Source organism: Enhydra lutris, unplaced genomic scaffold (assembly GCF_002288905.1).
Source record: "Enhydra lutris kenyoni isolate GAN:26980312 unplaced genomic scaffold, ASM228890v2 scaffoldscaffold66, whole genome shotgun sequence".
In the NCBI taxonomy this organism is placed as follows: domain Eukaryota; kingdom Metazoa; phylum Chordata; class Mammalia; order Carnivora; family Mustelidae; genus Enhydra; species Enhydra lutris.
The window spans coordinates 9,030,751-9,049,262 of NW_019154150.1; the positions used below are offsets into that span (position 1 = coordinate 9,030,751).

Consider the following 18,512-nt stretch of genomic DNA (forward strand, 5'->3'; position numbering starts at 1 on the left):
AGAAACCAGAGCAACTGACCTACTCATAAGGATATGATGGACAAAATTTTTTGAGTGCTATATTCTGTATTATTTATTGTATGTACATGATCACTTATTAGAGTGTTTTACCAGAATGTTCTCCTGGGAGCTGGTGTTGGAGCAGAATAGAAGCATGCCATATTTTTCTCTTGTTGCTGCATTTTGTCCAAGACCATGGACATTGAATTAGTCAGGGTAGTGAATCATTTTATTCACTAAAACATGGAAAATAAAAAGTTATTAGGGAGTTTGATGATCTGCGGGTAAAATGAGTTTGTGCAGAAAGGTGAGATAGTAAAAGAATGAGTCAATTTAATTAGAAAAAAAACTTGATAATTTGTGAATACTCCAAATATCATTGAAACAAAGCACACACTAAATCGTGAGAAATATAATTGATAGCTATAAAATACGAATAGAGGTTATGGTGTTTGTGCCATAAAACAATCTACCATTGTCACAACGTGCTCATTTGGGCCATTCTGCATAAGGATGCAAATACCAGCGAATTTTGTGACTTCCTACTCTTGTCCACTCTTAGAGCAAAAAACCGCATTCTTAGGAAATAATCATTTGGATAACACATTGCCGATAGGGAGAGCGAGATGTCTGAAGGTTGACTAGGGAACAAGTGCTCTTAGCCCATGAAATATCACCTGTGCTCTTCCTGGTGCAACCAGTTCAAAAGGTGTTTTTTTCTTTGCAGGTTACCAGCCAGTCTTGTCTGGTCAACAGGGGTTCCAAGGCCTCATAGGAGTGCAGCAGCCGCCCCAGAGTCAGAGCGTGATGAGCAACCAGCCAGGAGCTCCGGTGCAAAGCGTGATGGTCTCCTACCCAGCAATGTCTTCTTATCAGGTGCACATCAGCAGCTTGGAAAATTGTGGTTTAGAAAGTAGCACTGGCCAAAGTGGAGGCTGTGAGTATGTCCCGTGTTGGGTGGTTAGCGGGGTGGTGGGTGCTATGCCCAGCCCCTGTTGATGGTTGACTTTGAATTAAGATTATAAGTAGAAAATGGGACAGGTATGCTTCTCTAACTACTGTGGCTTTTGAATGTCTGCTAAATGTGGCTCTATATAAACTTCTTTATGGAAGAAGAATCTGTAGCCTATCATGTTTTATTCATGAAGACCTTTGGCTCTCCCAATGGAATTTTGTTCATCAGGAAGAAGCCCTCATGACAAATTTCCACTCATTTTTGTACGCAGCCTGCATAACTTCATTTTACCACAATTTTAAGTTAAAAGAGATGTTTAAATGGCATCTCAGATTTGTTCAAAGGGCATGGATAGGTCCTATACCAACCTCATTTTCTAGACTCAACCCATACTGGGTACTTAAAAAATGCCATGCATCCTTTGTGATTTACATTCTGAGATACACTGGAAGTGGAAGTGTTAGTGAAAAGCTTTGACCGTTAAATTTAGCTTCACCAGCTACTTCTGGCCCTCAAACAAAGAAACAAACAAAACAGCACAAAATAAAATCCTGATCCTTTGCCCTCCTCCTCTGAAGATCTTTGCACCCATTGCCTCAATTTCTACCTCCAGGTCCACGTTAGATGTTCTTTAAAGCTGCAGGTTGAGACTGAGCCAGGTGCCTGGGACAAAAGCTCCCTTTGCTGAATGGCTCCCGCTGCTTAGTGTGCATGGAATCAGAATGGGAGTATCGCTTTCCAAACAGAAATTCTGAGCCAGCAGTCCAGACTGCAGTCCCCAGCGTGTAAGGGGAAAGGAAGGAAGGAAGCTCAGGACTAACACCTTGTGAACCATCACCACATGTGTCCCAGCACTGTACATCAGGCTTACAGTCTTTTTAGTGGCTCTTGGCATAGGTGTCATTACGCGGACGGTCTAGGCAACCAGAGAGGTTGAGTGACTTGCCCAAGGTAAAACAGCTGATACAAGGGAACACTGGGATAGGTGACCAGTTAGGTCTGACCCAAACGCTTGAGTATTTTTCCTGACCACACAGTAGCTCACAGGACAGGCACACAAAACCTCTTCATGAAGGGCTCTCTCTTGTGTCTTCTGCAGGTGCCAATGACCCAGGGTTCTCAAGGACTGCCCCAGCAGTCATACCAACAGCCAATCATGCTACCTAACCAGGCAGGTCAAGGGTCACTCCCAGCCACTGGAATGCCTGTTTACTGTAATGTCACACCGCCGACCCCTCAGAACAACCTTAGGCTGATTGGTCCACACTGCCCCTCCAGCACTGTCCCCGTGATGTCGGCTAGCTGCAGGACAAACTGTGCAACTATGAGCAACACCGGGTGGCAGGTCAAATTCTGAGTGCTCTGGCTGTGGTACATTTCTTGTGATCCTCCTCATGGCCTTTAAGGGAAGAGGAGCAAGGTGGGAGACTGGCTGAGGACTTAAGTATTCACTCAACACTCAAATGATTGCTGCTGGTATTCTGTAAAAAAACAAAAACAAACAAACAAACAAAAAAAACAAAGACTAATACACACATTAGCTGGTTAATGGTGCATATTTCTGTCATGTCTGCTAGGTATGCCTTTATAGCTTAGCTAGTGACATGAATTCATCAAGGTAAGATTTTCTCCTACCACTGAATACCACTGTGTAGATTATAATATCCCTAATTTGGATTATTAGTTTTGTACTTTGTGTTGAGTTTGTGATGCTAAAAGTATTTAAAAATTATATACTGAAATCACATTGTACCAAAGCTGTAATGGAAAAGAAAAGAATTGATGAATGGAAGGAATAATTTATATACATTATAGAGTTTTCTTTTTTAATGGATATATACTGTATTGTAGTGTTTAATCAAAATAAAACTATTTGACCTTATGGAGGAAGGTCATGTTTTTACCACCAGTTTGGTTCACTCTCTCTTCCAGTACGTGTTTGTTTGCCTCTGTGTCACTGTTATCCCCTTCAAACACTATTTTATGAGTAATGCACAATAAAGGAGTTCCAGATATTTGTAAATCTGGCATCACGTTGGGAGAGGTGGTAGGCAAACACTTAGCCAACTATAGTTTCTTGTCCTAATACTACAGGGGCCCTAGGAATAAGATGACTTCCATTTCCAACATTCATTGACTTCACATTTCTGAAATGTGTATTTTGATTTTAGCTCTGGGAGTACTGAATATGTGTAGCTATACTTCCCCAAATCAGAAAACTTGAGTGACTTGTAATAGCAGCTCTAGACCAAACCCTGTTCTGTCTTCTTTGAACTTCCACCATCTACCTGAAAAACAAGATTTCTTCATTTAGAGGGTAATTGGAAGAGGTGTGGTCTAATTCTATTGAATATATTGGGTCATACAATGTAAAGTGCCACTAGTTTGGGGTCAGTAACTCAAAGGTGCTAATGTTTATCCTGGCAACTGAAAGGAAGGTAAAACATAACAATAATTTAGTCACAAAGACTCAGAACATTTAGAAAAAAAATGGAACTTCTTTTTAAAACATTTTTAAAAAAACACTAAAAAAAAAAAAAAACATTTAGAAGAAGCCGATCCTATCTAATCCTAAAATGTTTATCTAATCCCCTGTAGATTCTGAAGGTAAGACTGGTTTATGACAACCTTTGAAAAATAATAACGTAACTCCAAATGTCAGCGTTGGCCCCTCTGGGAGGTATTTAATGGGGAGAATAGAACCCCACAGCTTCCAATTTGCTATCACTGTGCAATGACTAATAGTTTTCTCTTTTCTACTTTCTGTCTAAAAAGCATTATTACCAATCAGAGGGGTTTGGAGAGTATATCTGGATATTTCCCACTTTTCTTCATATTATCACATTTCCCCATATTAGATCATTCCATTTTCATGTTGCTTAGTTGGAGATAGCATGAAACTTCTAGTTAAAAACTCTACCTAGGATTACCATTTCTTAATTTTATACTCTCATTTTCTTTTTCCTTTAAAAGAGAAATTCTACACATACTCTCATTAGCTTCATTCCTTGTGACATCTGTCCTATTGACCCAAATCTCAGTCTCCTGAATTCTTCATTGTAAATAAGCCCTACCCATGGGAAAAAAAAAAAAAAAAAAAAAAGGTTATAAAAAGAGGATTTGGTTTTGTTGTTGTTGTTGAGCCTTTAAACCAATAGGCTGAGGAGCTATTAAAACAATAGCTGCTCTGAGAAGGAGCAATCTGTTTGCCTAATTAAGACCTTCCCCTAATGGAAGGAGGAAGCTGACCAACAGAGATATTCTTTTGAAATACAGCCTCCATTTAGCTCTCTCACATTGGTAGATCCCAAACGCAAAGATCCTAATATGAGTCTGAATGTTTATCTTCTCTTCACAGAATTCTGAGAATTTTTTATCTTTTCTCTAATGATTCTTAGCATGACTGAGCCCTCTTTATCTGAAACATACATCATGCTTGTGGAAAAGACAGGCCTTCCCTATCTTTGGTCCCTTTCCTACAAACGTGCCACACTCTTTCCCACTGAGATATTTGACTTTTCCTTCATAAAGCCCTTTAAATACTGTTTCAGGCCGAGCCTTGTCCACCTTCCAATAAGTATTGATTCCTAACATTATGTTATCCCAAATCTTATGTTATGCTTTTACATTAGAATATTTGAGATGGCTGCATAGAGAGATGGCTTTATCAGTGATGCATTTCCAGGATTTAATTTATCATCAGAACATTCATTTTTTTCATGTTGGCTAATAATTTTTTCACAATCACATTTTGCAATTACATATTATTCAGTTCATAAGCTTATATAGAGAGACATGGATACATATATATGTAACTATATAAATATATAGATACAGTCATCCCTTATGATCCTCTCTGTGAATGTAAATGAGAACAAGAGTAACTTATGCATTCATGTATTTGGCAAACTTTTATTGCATACTTGATTATATCCTAATTATGTGGCACCATTCCAAATGAGTACAAATAAATTTAAAGCACTTAGATTTATTCTTGTAAGTTTTATCATACACTTAGTTATTCTGCAATAGTTGGAACTAAATGTTCTAACCAGGATGCCAATGAATTTCAGCCATAATTATTTTATTGTTTTAATATAGTTTCACAGGATGTCGAGTGGGATAGGAGAGCATGTTATATAACATTACGGAAATGGAATTATGCAATTAATTATAAGTATGGTTGGAGGATTTAAAATAAAGCTATAAATCATTATAACAAAAATAAGTAGGGTACGCATGAGCCAGAGTTGTTTTATAAGAGAGATTCAAAGTACAAAGCAAAAACAATCGGGGAAGGAAGAACATTGCAACAGAAATGGCTTTGAGGTCTAACAAATGCACTTTTCGACTCTGCTTCCAGTTTAGCCAGAAGCTAGTGTGTGGTGGGATGTCTTCAACCTGCATCATCTGCTACCTGTATTCTGTGCACACAGTCTGCACCGTTCACTATGGGCCCACCCCTCACTGCTAGCCTGGCACTTGTCATCGCAGGTGACTTGATAACTTACAGACCAGAAAGAAAGCATTATAAATATCTCACCCTAAGGGCAGAGTTAAAACAAATAGCTCAGGTTTTGTTCCCAACTAATACCTTAGAACAGTAGTTTCTAAAATATTTTCCATGGTCGACCCTTCCCTTGGGCTACGGATAGCTGTTATCTGAGAAAGACTATTGCAAGGATAATGATGGTTGGGAAACAAGGTTAATGAAGGTTAAGCAATCTTTTTAAAGATTCTGATTTCTGGAAAGCTTTACAATATCACTTTAGACTATGAGTTCCCAAGTGGGTGGCAGATTTTGCAGCTTCTCAAACTTAGTCAAGCACAGTACCTTCACAGACTATATCAAAAGACTAATATTATGAGGAACTTATATTTTAAACCATTGCATTAGGGGCACCTGGATGGCTCAGTGGGTTAAGCCTCTGCCTTCAGTTCAGGTCATGACCTCAGGGTCCTGGGATCAAGCTCTGCATCTGGCTCTCTGCTCAGCAGGGAGCCTGCTTCCCCCTCCTCTCTGCCTGCTTCTCTGCCTACTTGTGATCTCTCTCTCTCTCTGTCAAATAAATAAAGTCTTTAAAAAAATAAATATAACATTACATCAGAGACTCCTAAGAAAAGAATACAAATACTGTTCTTTTATCTGTATAGGAACTACATTGTATGTCAACGTGTAATATCACAACACTCCTTCCAACTGTGACATCTTTTGGTAACTACCCTAGTGCACACACTTTCCTCCATGAGTATATGAGCCTGGACTTTTTTTCTTTTTTTTTAATTCTTATTCTGGGCTTTTTTTTTTTTTTTTTAATTCTTAATGTTGAAAGATTTTACAGCTAAAATTATTGTAGTAGTTTTTTGTTTGAAGTTATCTCTAATGATCCTGCATACCTCTCTATGAGTATAAAAGAGAAGAATGATTTATGCATTTTTTTATTCAACCACCTTTTATTGTGTACTCACTAATTTCCATAGTTCATGCCAGTCTCTGGAGCCCCTGCAATTATGAAGTTTTGAGTTTTCAGAATAAATTATACCAGGGTACAAATGACTAAAAATATAGGAAATTAGTCATAGGCCTCACATGAAAAATACAAGTAAAAACAGGATTTTAGAGAAGGAGCTGTGGTTTTATGAGGCTTTTGACCTGGGCTATGCTGGTTGGATGGAATTTGGGCATGCAGACATGATGTGGGTGTCACAACCTCAGCCTAGAGAAACATCTAAAAGCAAAAGAAAGATACCCAGGAACCCAGGGACATTCCTATTCAGGTTGGTTGAAGTGGGAGGTAGCTAAACAGAGGAAGAGGAGAGATGGAGTACTTTGAGGTTCCCCATGGACCTGGTTGGCAGGACCTCCATAGCCAGGCAGTGTTAACTGGCCCCCAGGAACTTCTGAAGTGTTTTCAATCAAAGGTGATAATGATCCAGCCATGGTTCCCAAAGAAGCAAGGGTCTGGAAAATAGGATGGGTTAGACTTGAAAAGGCTCTTCATTCAGAAAGTGGAGATGAATGCAATTATAGTTAAGGTTTGTCGGTGAGCTACAGGGACCAGAAGCCTAATAGGGAGACGTCAGAAATGGGTCCTGGCTCTCAGCCCTTAACAACTGTGTTGCCGGCACAGCCAAGCTTTATAGCGGTGGAGGTCTTGTTCTTCCCTCTTGGACAGAAACTTGTACGTGCAAGTGCCCTAAGTTGTATCATATGGCACAGTTCTTTTTTTTTTTTTTTTTTTTTAAGATTTTATTTATTTATTTGACAGACAGAGATCACAAGTAGGCAGAGAGGCAGGCGGAGAGAGAGAGGAGGAGGAAGCAGGCTCCCTGCAGAGCAGAGAGCCCGATGTGGGGCTCGATCCCAGGACCCTGGGATCATGACCTGAGCTGAAGGCAGAGGCTTTAACCCACTGAGCCACCCAGGTGCCCCCATATGGCACAGTTCTTATACCCTGTCCGGGTGAAAGAAATGAAGCCTGAGTTGAGCTTGGAACTAGCATGAGAAGGGCTGCTAAGTATTCAGTATGGGTATGGGATACACAGTGAAATCTGATATCAACTTCCTATACCCCCTTCTTTCAATAAATGCTGAGAATCCTTTTCCATTAGAGCTCGGGGGGAAAAAAAAAAGTTTTCTGTACCCTTATGCGTGACACTTCTACACAAGACCAGACATCGTCTTCTTTCTATATTGTTTTACCCCAAACCGTCTTTTCTACGGAAGTTGTTCTCGTTAGGTCTTTGAGATTATTTTCCTGTAGTTCTCAGCTCTCGTGCTCGTTTCAAGCTCAAATCTTTACCATCCACTTTCTGTGGGGTTTTGCCGCCTCCAGTCTTCTCTACAGAAAGATTTGCCACTATTAGATGCCACTAGGGGCAAGAGCGGCTCACCCTGAGCTGTGTTCCCTGCTGCGGCTTTGCGGACACAGTGGGGGTGGCAGGCGTCTGATACTCTTGTGTGGAGGAAAATCATTTCCCGATTGATTCCTCAAAGGACTGATTCCTCTACTGGGCATGAGGCTGCATCCTCTAAGACAATATTAACCAACTCCCTGACTGCGGCAGCTCAGGGAACACTTTGATGTTTGTGTTCATGATTTGATTGGTTTTGTTTTACTGCTTTATTCCATTTTGCTCCCAGTGTTGGCATAGGAGGAGTCAGGAGAGGTCTGATATTGAGCAAACAGGAGGAGACATAGATCTGAATAGGGGTGAACCCTGAAACTGGATTTGATGGACAATCAAGAAACAAACTCAGCAGGCCGTCCTGACGCTCGCTGAGCGTGCAAATGACGCGCAGGCGCAGACGACCGGCGCAGACGACCGGAGCAGAGGGAGAGAATCCTGTTTGGAAGGGAGTCGTTTTCTGAATGCTCGAGGCCTCATTCTTTCAGTGTCAGAGGGACATAGGGAATGGGGGTTCATGCAGGGATGGGGAGGGAGAGGGTGAAACCTAGAGATATAAGTCCTAGAATGCAAATTCAAAATAGGGGAGTTATTTTTTATGAATTTTTGAATCATGTTTCTTACCTAAACGTCCAGCACCCCCATAAGAATCGGCCCAAGAAAATAGATGGTTCTGAGCACAAATAAGGGCCACATTGTTCCCTCTGTACCCTAAAAGTTTTTGCCATGCTAGTAGATTTGAAACTGTCGATATTTGGCTTGCCAGAGTGCTACCATAAGACTCCCCACTTTCTTGTGGTTCTAGCTCTTTGGCACATGGAGTCTCAGCTGATTCTCCTGGGTTCTTGAGCGAGTACGTCAGTAGGCACCTCCGTGCAAATATGTTCTTTCCCTTTGTGTAAAATGCTTCAGCTAATATGAGGTTCACATTTCTTTGAAGAAACGAGTGTTTACCTTTCCATTACAGGGATGCTGCAAGAAACACTATCTGTATAGTACCGTCTGGGTCATTGTATCAAACCCATGAATTGTTTCTAAGCTGGTGGAAAAACTCAGAAGCAGGAAAATCCCATGTTTTTCCAAGGAACAGGATGCTCACCTGTCTTTTTCAAGTGTTTCAAATTTTGATGTACAAGAATGAGGTCACATTTCTAAATGAAATGTACAAGCCAATTTCATCCTTTTCAAAAGAGAGAGGAGTTACTTACGGTGCTTAATAGTAATGTAATAGAGAGCAATGGCTTGAGACGGAAAAAAAAGCAGCAATTTAAATTGGACATTAAGAAAATTTCACTCGAAGCCAGGGCAATTATACAATGAAATAATTTCCTAAGGGAGAAACAGTGAGATGCCATTAAAAGAGTTGTTTAAAAGAGAGTAGATAAACACAGTTGCAGCTGAGTCTGCTGGCAGATCATTTGATGATTTATTGCTTCACTTTGCCTGTATGTCATCCTCACTGGAGATTACCAGGCTCGGTTACCTTCCTTTCCATCAGGGAGAGATCCGCACTGTACCAGAAGATGATGTCTGTATTCTGTTTTTCTTTATGTAAAAATGTAGAGCTCTATGGAATACTGGTACAAGAAGCATGGGAAACATGGCAGCTTCAAGTTGTTCAAAATCTAATCTGTGTCCAACAGTGTCCTAGGATATTTTTTGACACACACCCGCACCCTTCCACACATATCTACATCCATCATATATCTATCATCCATCTGTCTGTCTATGTATGTATCAAATCTTATGCAAATCTTCAAAACTAATTGATTTATTCAAATTGGTAGCTGTTCATCAGTTGGTGTTACTGGGCATGAAGACGCATGACCTGATTTCTCCTTTACACCAAATTATTGCCATACCTGTGGTGTTAGATATAAAAAGCATCCTTTACTTGATGTCAGACATCTTGAGTTTGAATCCAGCAATGCCTACCTCCCCCCCACCCCCCGCCACTGCAACACACATGCACTTACTGGAATTTGTGCAACCCCTTAGCCTCTCTCATAGCTTCATACTCTACATTTGTAAAATGCAAAATGCCATATTGCCTGAATGGTGTTCATGCATGGAGATTAAGCCAAGTTTTTAGCGTACCTTTGTATATAATTCTAAATGAGTAAGATTCTGCCACATTCACCTGGAAAATTCCTGGAAATTCTCACTACTAAGGTACTTTCTGGAAAACTACACATTTTTGTGGATATTTAAAATTTTCTCTTATGCTTTCTGAGATGCCCTCCTGGAAGAATCTGTCACTGGAGTCTCATTTTCTGATCTTGCTTCCCCCGCTCATTCAGGAAAAGGGGTATATCACACCCTTATTTGGTCGCCATCAGTGTACCCTACACTGAGACCATGCCTGGTCCTTGTTTATATTGGGTCCTACCTTGGGACAATCCCAAAATAGTGCCTGTATCCAGTCTCATTTACTATGTCTGTATGCAAACACCACACTACCAGGAGGGACGGACATGCACTGTGGCTGCCTGAGTGTGGGCTCATCTTCATATGGAATGATCAAGTCATAAAGGCAGAGGACCCCAAATGCCTCCAGGCTTTGAGAATATGCACATTTCTTTTCTTTTTATTTTTATTTCCTTGTTCTCAAACCCTGTATCAGTCTCTTTTGATCACCATAACAAAATACCACAAAATGGGTAGCTTCAAACAATAAAAAATATATTCCTGGTTTTAGAAGATAGAAGTTCAAAACCAAGTTGCTGGTAAGATCATGTTCCCTCCAAAGCTTTTTAGGAAGAATGCTTCCTCACTTCTTTCAGGTTCTGATATCTCCAGGTGTCCCTTGGCATGTGGCAGCATGACCCCAATCTCTGCCTCTGTCTTCACATGGCTATCTGTCATTTGTGTTTCTGTCTCAGTGTCTCTGACTTTTCTTCTTCCTAAGGACACCCATCAAAGTGGGTTAAGGCCCACTCAGTGACCTCATCTTAATTAGATTACATCCATAGGAGACTCTATTTCCAAATAAGGTCACATTCACAGGTTCTGGGAATTAAGACTTGAATGTATCTTTTTGGGGGACACAGTGTAACCCATAACATACCCAAAGCCTACAGGTCTCAAACTATAGCCAAACGTCAGTCTATGTTGTCTGCTGTGGTCCATCATTGGTCTGCAATGGTTGGTTGTGTTTCATAGAGCACAATCAGGCTTTGGATAAAGAAAATCAGATTTAAAGTCCTTATGTTTATTGCATAGGTGACATTGGACAAGTCTTCATTTTCTCAAACATTTCTTCTTGTGGAGATTTTTCTTTTAGCTTCCTAATCCTTTAGTAAGATCCAGTAGAGTTCCCTCTCTCCATGCTATCTTCATTAATTTTAATATAACTGCATTGAAACTCCCTCTTCCTGACTGTGGGGTCCATCTTCTCTCCTTAGGTAAATTATTCAATCACTGAATCTTTATTTTTTACCAGTCTCCAAAACAGAGACATATGACTTCTCCTTCACTTGACAACTTGAAGGACAAGGGAAGACTTCAGATAAGAAGTCTACCCAAGCCTCAGGCACTTCTGGAAGCACTGTCCATAGGCTCATCACTGCAACGTCTATTATGGTGCCATAGTCCTTGGGTAGTCTGACTGCTTGTGAAGTTTTAGAGACTCATGGCCAATAAGTGGGATGGGTGGTGGAGAATAGGATTTCAGGATCTCATCTTTTTGGAAAGATCTGACAGTGGCTCTGTTGATCAGTAAGATTTGAACTAGAAGACTTTGAAATCCCTGACCTTTCTAAGGGACACATAAAACCTACATAAAAAGTCTAGGTCATGATCTTAAGACATAATTCTATCTAAATTACTCAGAAGTATGAGAGTATTTAGGGTAATTCTCTGAGTGTTAAAAAGGAGACTTGGGTGGCCATGGATGGAAAGCAAGGATAGAATTTGGTGGAGGTGGAGGTTGCAAAAGCCTAGTCCCCCTTTATAATTTATCTTTTAAAAATGATATTACTGAAATAAATTTTTATTGGAACAACCACCTTCAGCTTTCTGCTTCTCCTCTCTTGCCTTTTTGGTTGCAGATATTGTCTGTCTATCTATTTCATACCAAAATGCCTCCCCAAACTTATCTGCCATCATAGTAACTGACCCTTAGCTTATGATAACCTCCTAACACTGTAATTTGGGGATGCCATAATTCCTATGACATTAGTGTGCCTAGCTCTGTGACCACATCTCCTACCATCAGCCTGGCCTTCTGAGCAGGCCACTGCTAATCTTAGTGGTGCTGGTGATGTTCTTACCAGCACATTTATGATGATCTTGATGAGTCATGTGTTCTCCAGCCCTCCTAAGATAAATTTCTAGCAGATCTTCTGACTTTTCAAAACATTAGCCACCCATCAAGCCCACCTCCTCCACCCTAGTCATTTCTCTCTACATCATCTGTCAGTAAATCTTGGACTTTTCTACCTCTCTCAGATTGGCATCACTTTCTTCAGGATGCTGAGAGCTATCCCCCAGGGTCCTTAGCAGAATGTTAAACCCATGTCTTGAGAAAGTCTTGTATTTTAGCTCCTATGATCAAGCACCCTCAGAATTTAACCTCTAAAATATTCTTCTGGGTCCTGCTGGTACATGTTCTCTAATTACTGCTGTTTCTTCCTTTATTCACCTCTTTCCTCCCTTACTAGGCCCACAATTGTCCAGTCAATTTATGCAAAGAATTAACACTAGTTACCAGCCTGGAAGCCAGGAGAGAAAGAAAGGGTATCTGCTGAGGGGGAACAGGGCTTCCACGCTGTCTTCCATACAACCCTGGGGAAGGTGCCACTTCTGGGAACTCAGAAGTTTCAGAGGGATCTGCAGAACCAACATCCCCCGGAACATCAATCAAGATGTCCCCATTCCAGGAGTGCCTGGGTGGCTCAGTTGGTTAAGCATCCGACTTCAGCTCAGGTCATCATCCCAGGGTTCCTGGGATCCAGCCCTGCTTTTGTGGGGTGGGGGTGGGGGGGGGTCTCTGCTCAGTGGGGGGCCTGCTTCTTCTTCTCCCTCTGCCTGCCGCTATGCCTACTTGTGCTTTCTTTCTGTCAAATAAATAAATAGTCTTTAAAAAAATGGGCCCCCATTCTGTGTTTCAGGGTCCCGAGTTTCTTCAACTATGGGCCTGATTTAGCATTCAGACCTTCCCAGCTGAGCATTTGAAGTCTCTATAACTCTGAAATTCTATTAGATTTTATGTCTGTTGTTTGCAGCTCAGCTCTGTCCTGTCTTCCACTGCAGAAGTAGAAGCAGTTAGTAAGCTCCCAAAGAGCAACTCTGGCTCTAGCCCTTAAGACTGCAACTATTTGTTGATGGTCTTTGGTTCTTCATTAGCCTTCTACAGAGTGTCAACACCACTTAGCAATAACTTTAACCACCACTCTGCTACCTTTTTGGGCATTGTTCCCCTCATACCTCTTACATGCTTGTATCATTTTATCTACAAGGTCATTTTTCTCCACAGCCGTGCCTTCCTCCACCCTACCATTGCCAGGGAACAATGTGTGGTATCTTCTTTCCCAGTCATGAGCTCCATCTTCCTGCTCATTATTTATACCACACTCATCACCACTTGTGTTAGTTTGGGTCTTCTGAAAAGCAGATGCCAAGATGGGATTAGACTTTTTAGAGATTAAGGAGGAAGGGAAAGTGGGGAGGGAGCTGGAGGAGGCCAGCGGAGTCATCTGACCCTGATACAAGTCTGACCCCTATGGAGGAGGGAGAAAAGGAGAAAAAGTCTGGGTAGGATGAGTCTTAGAATGTAGTGAAGTTCAAGAAAATTTCATCAAGATCAATGGGGAGTCTTCAAGTCAAAGCAACTATGTCCGAGGAGACCCACCTGCCTCAGGAATGAATCTACCTTAGCATTTCTGTTGAGCTCAGTTGCTGTCTTTGGGCAGTTCTGTGGTAACTGATACTACTGTGAACACAGAGATGGTTTTCAGAGCACAGTGGCTGGGGCCCCTTACTCAATCTCTCTGCCGTCAGAGGTTTGAGAGGACTATTCCCATGGCTGCCATGGACAGGGACCCAGAGTCATTCCATCTTGAGGCTTTAACCTTCTTTATAGTTTTAAAGTCCTCTGCTGTCAGCCCGTGCATAGGAAGGGTGAGAAGTGACACACAGCCCTCTGTTCTCATTGGTGAAGGCCAATCATGTGGATGCACTTCATGGAAAGGAGAGCTTGGGAAATGTGTTCCTAGTCAGGAGGCCACTTAGCAGCAAGAAGTCTATGATATGAAAAAGAAATGCAAACCTTTGTTGGATGAGGTCCTTCCTGCTACTTAGAATAAACAAAAGTGAGTGAAAAGATCAATAAAAATGTCATTATTCTAATGAGCTTGATAATGAAAAAAGAAAAAAAATAAATAATATTAGAAAGGGAAATGGGGCATCACCATAAACACAGTATAAAAAAAAATAGTGTGACTGCTCTGAACAACTGTATGCCAATAAATTAGACAAACAGATAAAATATTTGTAAAATATTAATTAGTAAAAGTGAAAAATAAATGCAAAAGCTGAATAATCCATGATAACAGATAAAAAATAATGTATAGTTAAAGATATTCCAATCCCCAAACACCGGTCTCAGAAATGTTTACATTGGCTTGCACTAAACAATCTCATACGTATTCTCAAAAAAAGAGGGCTTTTTTTTTTTTTTTTAAGGCCATCCTTAAAAAAAAAAAATGTATGAGTCTGCTAGCCTTGAATCAAAATCAAACAAGGGAAGAATAAGAGAGTCAAATTATAGGCCAAACTCATTCATGGAAAATAGATGCAAAAATTTGGAATAAAATATCAGATGAAACCCAACTGATGTCTATATGTATCTGTGATCATATAAGAAGACACAAAACCTACCAACATGTTGATCTTGGACTTTAAGCTTCCAGAACTGCAAGAAATAAATTTCTGTTGTTTAAGCCACCCATTCTTTGGTATTGTGTTATGGAAGCTCTGTAAAATAATAAATCAGTTTTCCACATGTTACACTGTGAATTGAAATCAATTCCAAACAAAGTCTCTACATATTTTTAAGGAACTTCGAAATTGTATCATAAACTTCCTATGGCATAGACAATAGCTAAGAACATTGTATGAATATTGAGACACAAGATGATGGCATTGCTTTATCAAATGTCAAGACATTTTATAAAGGTAAGTTAAAGTTGCATAGTGTTATAATATATCCATAACAATAAGATAAAGAACCCAGAAACAGACACATCCAAACATGAGAATTATGAAATGTAAACTGTGGGAAAATGATACTTTAACCAGTAATGGGAATCTTTATTCAGTAATTTGTAATCTTTATGAAAAAATGAAGTTAGATGCTGTATCACACAAAATCCACAGAAATAATATAGAAGTGGACAAAAATCCTAAATAAGTGAGGTGATGGATGTGTTGATTCAAAAGGAAATCCTTTCACAATGTGTACCTATATCAAATCATTATAGTGTGTACTTATGCACCTTACAATTTTATTTGTCATTTATATCTCAATAGAGTCAAAAAAAGAAAAAAAATATTAAATATGAAATGCAAAAACATACATAATACATGAAGAGAAACCATAAAAGAATATCTTCATTCCCTCAAGTTATGTATTGATTTTTTTATAGAAGACACAAAAATCACAAAAAGAAAAAATATTACTAAATTTTGTTTACTATAAAAATTAAAACTTTTCTGAAGAAATGTCATCATGGCAAGGTGAAGAGAAAAGCTATTAGTTAGAAGATATTAAATATATTCAAAATATATAACAAACACTTATAAACCAATAAAAAAAGATAAAACTCAATAAAAAAATAGAGCAATCAGTTCACAGAAGAGTAAACATATTTAAATCTTAAAGGTTCAATATCACTAGTAATCAGGGAAATGAAAAATTTAATATACCATCCCACTCTCAATCACATTAGCAAACATTAATGAATTTGACAACAAAAAAATATTAGGTGAGAATGTGAAGCAATGGAAGCTCTTTCTCTCTCTCTTCTTCTCTCTCTCTCTCTCTTTTTTTCTGTGAAGCAATGGGAACTCTTAGCCACAAAAGGGGGTGCAGGGTATAAATTGGACAATCACTTTGGAAAAGAAAGTAACATTATCTAGTAACACTGAAAATAAGCAGATCCAGCATCCAACAATTCCACTTGTAGGGAAACGCACCAGAGTATCCTTTGAACAGGGAGATAAGAACATGCTTACAAGAATGATTAATAACAGTGTTTCTAAAAGAGAAAAATTAAAATCAACCTAAATGCCTATAATTATGAGAACATATAAATTAATATACTCATGCAATGAAATACAATGCAGCAGCAATAATGAATGACTGAAGTTGCATCTATTAGCATGGAAAAATCCCCTAAATAGAAATTTCTGATAATCATATAAATAGAGAAATATTTAAAACACAATACTTAAATAAATGTAAAAATATTCACAATAAATCTATGTATGTTTATGATTATGGATAAAGTATAATTTAAAATATGCAATAAAACTGCATTGAATAATATTAAATTCAGGCTAGTTGTTAATTCTGGGGAAAAGAGAGGGAAGAATGGAAAGGGTATACTTAGCTAAGAAGTTTCAACCAGATCTGAAATATAAAACATGAAATAAACATAAAAACAGTAATTTCACAAAAAAATAGATGGTTAAACATCTGATTGTTTGCAAAATCCATTCTCTATACTTTCCTGAAAGTTTGACATTTTTAAAAATAAAAATTCTTTCAAGACACACAGGTGAAGGGGTTTTATTGTTGTCATGCGTTTTATTTTATCGCTGAGTTTGGTGAGTGTTCACTACTGAGAAATAACCTGCATTGCTTCTTATAAACCCTATGGTGTGTAAGAGAATACATTCTGCAAGTTTGATAGCTCACCTATGAGTACTACCAGCGTTTTGTGTTTTGCCTGTGTCAGGAGAAGTGCTGCTTCGCACGGTCATCTGGATACTGGCTGCCCATTTGGATATGGTGTCATTCTCTGCAAAGAAACAGAACTAACACTATGGTAATGGAAGAAAAGAATGCGTGTGTGTGTGAGCGTGCGTAAGCACATGCATTCTTGCTCACACATGTGACCTCAAGTTGTGTGGCGTCTATGCTAGAATAAGTAGAATTCGATATCCCAGAACTTTTTGGGAATTTGGATATTGTTGGTACTTTTGTGCTCAGTTAAATTCCAATAACATCATCTCTATTTCTATTATAAAATAAATAAATAGCATTTACTAGTCACTCATTGAATACCGACACGAAAGACTAACTGAAAATTGAATTAACCATATTTAAAACAGTCTTAAAATAAATATGCTTCTTCAAGGTCCTGATTACTTTTCTTGATACACCCACATATCCACGAGCGAAGCTGATTCGAAAGTCCTAAGCAATTTCTACAACTACAGGCAAGTTAACTAATGTTTTGGGCTTGAGTTTCCTCATCTCAGAAAGGTATCATTAAACTTAAACACTGTTTATTCTTCTCCTTTTCACAAGATTTTCTACATCACTATAGCAGTAGGAAATCATTGAATTGTAAACTCTTGCACATAACAAGACTGCAGAGAGCATTTAATGCTAACAGAGGCCCCTCAGGGTGAATTTTGATAACTCATAGTGAGTGTCAGAACTACAACCCAGATGTTCTAGTTTCTATCTTAGTATTTATTCATTCTAAAATGAATTCACTTCATTATTTTCCCTCTGTGAGAAAAGAAGTAACATCACATCATCATCAGTCTCAACATTTTTTATTCACAATGCCTAACTTAAATAAAAAAATCAAAAGACATTGTAAGGAAAATAAAAAGAAAATAATCAGATAATAGAAGCAAATCCAAAGATAAATAAGATGTAAGAGTAACTGGGGAAGTTTAAAATGGCTACCAGAAATAAGTTAGAGAAAATAGATATTTAAAAATGAATTTCATTTGAGATTAGGGATTTACAAAAAGAGAATCAAATGAGCATTCTGGAAAAAAAAGTATAATGCTTAACTGAGAACTACCAGGTAGGAGGAATGGAGCATTCGGCAGAAGCCAGAATTTGTGCACTCAAAGACAGATAGAATGTATTAAAATTAAAACGAAAAGGCACAGGAATGATGGAAAGGGCAGAATGGCACAGGAAATGTGTAGGACACAGATGGTTTAACAAACTTAGGATGTAGTCCTAAGGAGAAGAGGACAGGGAGATGCAGTAACGAGAGTGAATTACCAAGATGGTCCCTAACGTGCTGAAAATGATCAACACACAGATTCAAGAACCTCAGCAAAACCTAAACAAGATTAATACAAAGAAAATTACACAATATTATGGGTGATTTTGGCCGAGCTCATGGATCTGCATGGTCAGCGGCTGGTTTGCCTGGGACTGGATGCCGGAGAGCCCTATCTAGGATGGACTGCACGGGTTCCACGCAGTCTCTCATCCTCCAGGAGGTCAGCCTGCTTCTGCTCAAGGTAGTAAGGGGCTTGCAAAGAGGAAGAAGTAAGGCCCAGAACTGACACGTGGCGCTTCCACCACATTCTATGAGCCAAAGCAAAATACAAGGCCAGACTAGACTCGAGGACAGGAGAAATAGTCTCCACTTCTTGGCGGATGAGATGC

General features: G+C 39.2%; 1 protein-coding gene across 1 annotated transcript in view; it reads left to right on the forward strand.

Annotated features, from left to right (window-relative positions):
* The window catches only part of LOC111159063 (cAMP regulated phosphoprotein 21), a 111,474-nt gene extending 108,616 nt beyond the window's left edge, over positions 1 to 2,858 (forward strand). The window contains exons 18-19 of the mRNA XM_022521443.1: positions 728 to 876; positions 2,055 to 2,858. Of these exons, the coding sequence (XP_022377151.1) occupies positions 728 to 876; positions 2,055 to 2,312 (407 nt within the window). The 3' untranslated portion in view covers positions 2,313 to 2,858. The remainder of the gene's footprint in view (positions 1 to 727; positions 877 to 2,054) is intronic.
* The last annotated feature ends 15,654 nt before the right edge of the window (positions 2,859 to 18,512 follow it).